General features: G+C 47.2%; 1 protein-coding gene across 1 annotated transcript in view; it reads left to right on the forward strand.

The window, feature by feature from the left end:
* Positions 1 to 1,893: 1,893 nt before the first annotated feature.
* LOC124028996 (nuclear factor 7, brain-like) overlaps positions 1,894 to 5,000 on the forward strand; it is a gene marked incomplete at its 5' end in the record, with an annotated part of 6,567 nt that continues 3,460 nt past the window's right edge. The window contains 3 exons of the mRNA XM_046340872.1: positions 1,894 to 1,989; positions 4,654 to 4,887; positions 4,988 to 5,000. The exon at positions 4,988 to 5,000 is cut by the window's right edge and continues 10 nt beyond it. Of these exons, the coding sequence (XP_046196828.1) occupies positions 1,894 to 1,989; positions 4,654 to 4,887; positions 4,988 to 5,000 (343 nt within the window). The remainder of the gene's footprint in view (positions 1,990 to 4,653; positions 4,888 to 4,987) is intronic.

Genomic DNA, 5,000 nt, shown 5'->3' on the forward strand with positions numbered 1-5,000 from the left:
AGAAACTCAGAGACAGAAACTCAGAGACAGAAACTCAGAGACGAAAAACGCAGAGCTATAGTTAAGTGGCCAACTGTGACATAACTACAGCTGCTCCTCGGGGGACACCCAGTCCAGCCGCACACCATCCCAACACTCCCAACCAACACGGCTCCATGAATATAATCAGAATTCATGTAAACATTACAGTTTTCAAAATATAGCTTGTCCAAAAAAAAAAGTTGTCTCTTGGCACACCTTAGGGGAAAGTTGAGCCCGGGACAGGGTAAGATAGGCCGCCTACACATTTCTGAACTGAATAAAATGTTACCACTACCTTGTTTAAAAAACATGTCAATTTTTATTTCCCAAATCACTTTTAAAAAAAACAGCATTTTAAGCATCTTTGAACTCAGGCTTAACACCTGAGAAACTTTTTAAAACACTTTTAACATGGGCCAGGCCCTGTTGTTACCTCATATCCCAGAGATAATGCCTTGGATTATGCCTGGGAAGAAAACACTTCAATTTGCTCAAATTGTCATTGGCTCAACCCATTGGCTCAACCCATTGGCTCAACCCATTGGCTCAACCCATTGGCTCAACCATTGGCTCAACCATTGGCTCAACCATTGGCTCAACCATTGGCTCAACCATTGGCTCAACCATTGGCTCAACCATTGGCTCAACCATTGGCTCAACCATTGGCTCAACCATTGGCTCAACCATTGGCTCAACCATTGGCTCAACCATTGGCTCAACCATTGGCTCAACCATTGGCTCAACCATTGGCTCAACCATTGGCTCAACCATTGGCTCAACCATTGGCTCAACCATTGGCTCAACCATTGGCTCAACCATTGGCTCAACCATTGGCTCAACCATTGGCTCAACCATTGGCTCAACCATTGGCTCAACCATTGGCTCAACCATTGGCTCAACCATTGGCTCAACCATTGGCTCAACCATTGGCTCAACCATTGGCTCAACCATTGGCTCAACCATTGGCTCAACCATTGGCTCAACCATTGGCTCAACCATTGGTCTGCCAACCATTGGCTCAACCATTGGCCTCAAATCCATTGGCTCAACCATTGGCTCAATTTACCACAAGGGAAAACATTTGACTATATTAGTCCACACAGCTACAAGGGTGCACTTTCATGCCAGGTTTAGGACTCATATTGAAGCTGAGACCCCAACTGATGTATAAACAATCTTGATATGACCTTTGGTTCAGATACAACATCTTTAAACCACGTTTATTTGGAACTCTTTCTTATCACTTTTTCCACGTGTTTTTCCTTCACAGACGCCATGAAATTATGACCTCTTCCTAAATATTTTGTAAAATTATACATTTTTGTATGATTTAGAAACAAGGTTGGCTCAACTGACCCCTTGGTAACTGACTTCTTTGGCTCAACTGGACCTCTTTGGCTCAACTGACCCTTGGGCTCAACGGGACTTCTTTGGCTCAACTGATTCCCTTTTGGCTCAACTGACCTTTTAAATTGACTGACTTTCGCTCAATCCGACCCTTTTGGCCCAACTGGACCCTTGGCTCAACTTACCCTTGGCTCAACTTACCCTTTTGGCCCAACTTACCCTTTTGGCTCAACTTACCCCTTTGGCCCAACTTACCCTTTTGGCTCAACTTACCTTTTGGCTCAACTTACCCCTTTGGCTCAACTTACCCTTTGGCTCAACTTACCCCTTTGGCTCAACAAATCCCTTTAGCTCAACAAACCCCTTTAGCTCAACAAATCCCACTCTCCCTACAGTACAACTGATCTGACATGGTTGTTTGAAACCCTAACCAAGTGAGATGGAGATACTCTTTGGTTGATTACTGTCACACACATGTATGTTGACTCACCCCGACCTCTCTCTAACCACTGACCTCTGACCCAGAGGGAGCTGACGTCTGCCCTGAGACTCTACAAAGAGAAGCTGGAGGCTCTGAACACTGTCAAGCAGACCTGTGAGGAGTCAGCTGAACACATCAAGGTTAGGAGGGGTCAAAGGCTGAACACATCAAGGTTAGGAGGGGTCAAAAGGCTGAACACATCAAGGTTAGGAGGGGTCAGAAGGGCTGAACACATCAAGGTTAGGAGGGGTCAGAAGGGCTGAACACATCAAGGTTAGGAGGGGTCAGAAGGGCTGAACACATCAAGGTTAGGAGGGGTCAGAAGGGCTGAACACATCAAGGTTAGGAGGGTCAGGCTGAACACATCAAGGTTAGGAGGGTCAGATGGGCTGAACACATCAAGGTTAGGAGGGTCAGAAGGGCTGAACACATCAAGGTTAGGAGGGGTCAGAAGGGCTGAACACATCAAGGTTAGGAGGGTCAGGCTGAACACATCAAGGTTAGGAGGGGTCAGAAGGGCTGAACACATCAAGGTTAGGAGGGTCAGAAGGGCTGAACACATCAAGGTTAGGAGGAGTCAGCTGAACACATCAAGGTTAGGAGGGGTCAACTGAACACATCAAGGTTAGGAGGGGTCAGAAGGGCTGAACACATCAAGGTTAGGAGGGGTCAGAAGGGCTGAACACATCAAGGTTAGGAGGGGTCAGAAGGGCTGAACACATCAAGGTTAGGAGGGGTCAGATGGGCTGAACACATCAAGGTTAGGAGGGGTCAGAAGGGCTGAACACATCAAGGTTAGGAGGGGTCAGAAGGGCTGAACACATCAAGGTTAGGAGGGGTCAGAAGGGCTGAACACATCAAGGTTAGGAGGGTCAGAAGGGCTGAACACATCAAGGTTAGGGAGGGGTCAGAAGGGCTGAACACATCAAGGTTAGGAGGGTCAGAAGGGCTGAACACATCAAGGTTAGGAGGGTCAGAAGGGCTGAACACATCAAGGTTAGGAGGGGTCAGAAGGGCTGAACACATCAAGGTTAGGAGGGTCAGAAGGGCTGAACACATCAAGGTTAGGAGGGTCAGAAGGGCTGAACACATCAAGGTTAGGAGGGGTCAGGCTGAACACATCAAGGTTAGGAGGGGTCAGGCTGAACACATCAAGGTTAGGAGGGGTCAGAAGGGCTGAACACATCAAGGTTAGGAGGGGTCAGGCTGAATACATCAAGGTTAGGAGGGGTCAGGCTGAACACATCAAGGTTAGGAGGGGTCAGAAGGGCTGAACACATTAAGGTTAGGAGGGGTCAGAAGGGCTGAACACATTAAGGTTAGGAGGGGTCAGCTGAACACATCAAGATTAGGAGGGGTCAGGCTGAACACATCAAGGTTAGGAGGGGTCAGGCTGAACACATCAAGGTTAGGAGGGGTCAGGCTGAACACATCAAGGTTAGGAGGGATCAGCTGAACACCAAGGTTAGAAGGGGTCAGCTGAACACATCAAGGTTAGGAGGGGTCAGAAGGGCTGAACACATCAAGGTTAGGAGGGATCAGCTGAACACCAAGGTTAGAAGGGGTCAGCTGAACACATCAAGGTTAGGAGGGGTCAGAAGGGCTGAACACATCAAGGTTAGGAGAGGTCAGGCTGAACACATCAAGGTTAGGAGGGGTCAGAAGGGCTGAACACATCAAGATTAGGAGGGGTCAGGCTGAACACATCAAGGTTAGGAGGGGTCAGAAGGGCTGAACACATCAAGATTAGGAGGGGTCAGGCTGAACACATCAAGGTTAGGAGGGGTCAGCTGAACACATCAAGGTTAGGAGGGGTCAGGCTGAACACATCAAGGTTAGGAGGGGTCAGAAGGGCTGAACACATCAAGATTAGGAGGGTCAGGCTGAACACATCAAGGTTAAGAGGGTCAGAAGGGCTGAACACATCAATTAGGAGGGTCAGCTGAACACATCAAGGTTAGGAGGGTCAGGCTGAACACATCAAGGTTAGGAGGGTCAGAAGGGCTGAACACATCAATTAGGAGGGGTCAGCTGAACACATCAAGGTTAGGAGGGTCAAAAGGCTGAACACATCAAGGTTAGGAGGGGTCAGGCTGAACACATCAAGGTTAGGAGGGGTCAGGCTGAATACATCAAGGTTAGGAGGGGTCAGCTGAACACATCAAGGTTAGGAGGGGTCAAAAGGCATCAGATCCATCCATAGACAGAACGATGGATCATTTCTGGGTTTGAATGTGACTCGTTCTGTGTCGTACCATTGATCAAATATACGCCCATCAGGACTGTGAAATGGTAACAGCACAATAACTGGGATTGATGTTGAAACAGTAGATGCAGTCAAAGTACAGTATCAATATCATACAGTAGAAGTACATCAGACAGGAGATCCAGTCGAAGTACATTATCATACTATATATCAGCAAGTAGATCCAGTCGAAGTACATTATCATTGATATCAGCAAGTAGATCCAGTCGAAGTACATTATCATTGATATCAGACAGTAGATCCATTCGAAGTACATTATCATTGATATCAGCAAGTAGATCCAGTCAAAGTACATTATCATTGATCTCAGACAGTAGATCCAGTGGAATACATTATCATACTATATATCAGACAGTAGATCCAGTCGAAGTACATTATCATTGACATAATTTCCTGACCTCCTAATTCCACTTGATAAACTGCTAAAGTATTGATAGAGATGAGGTCATTGGGATTCTGATATTCCCTCCATCTCCTACATCTCCTCCTTTCATTCCTTCTTTTCCCCGTCGTCCCCTATCCCCGTTTACCCCTGCAGAGCCAGGCACAGCAGACCGAGCGCCTGGTCCAGCAGCAGTTTGAGAAGCTGCACCAGTTCCTCCGAGACGAGGAAGATGCTGTGATCTCTGCTCTGAAGGAAGAGGAGCAGGAGAAGACCCAGGGGATGAGGGACAGGATAGACAGAACAACAGACCAGATCAACTCTCTATCTGAGGCCATTGAGGTGACGGTGGAGGCCATGGACACTGGTGATGACATAACCTTCCTCAAGGTACGGACTCATCAGAGAACGAGATCACGGTATGAAAAGAGGTTGTAATATAAGGATATTATCGTTTGCCTTTCAAGTAAGACGTCATATTTTCCATTAGAACTTCAAGAGGA

The sequence above is a fragment of the Oncorhynchus gorbuscha genome, unplaced genomic scaffold, assembly GCF_021184085.1.
Source record: "Oncorhynchus gorbuscha isolate QuinsamMale2020 ecotype Even-year unplaced genomic scaffold, OgorEven_v1.0 Un_scaffold_5215, whole genome shotgun sequence".
Classification (NCBI taxonomy): domain Eukaryota; kingdom Metazoa; phylum Chordata; class Actinopteri; order Salmoniformes; family Salmonidae; genus Oncorhynchus; species Oncorhynchus gorbuscha.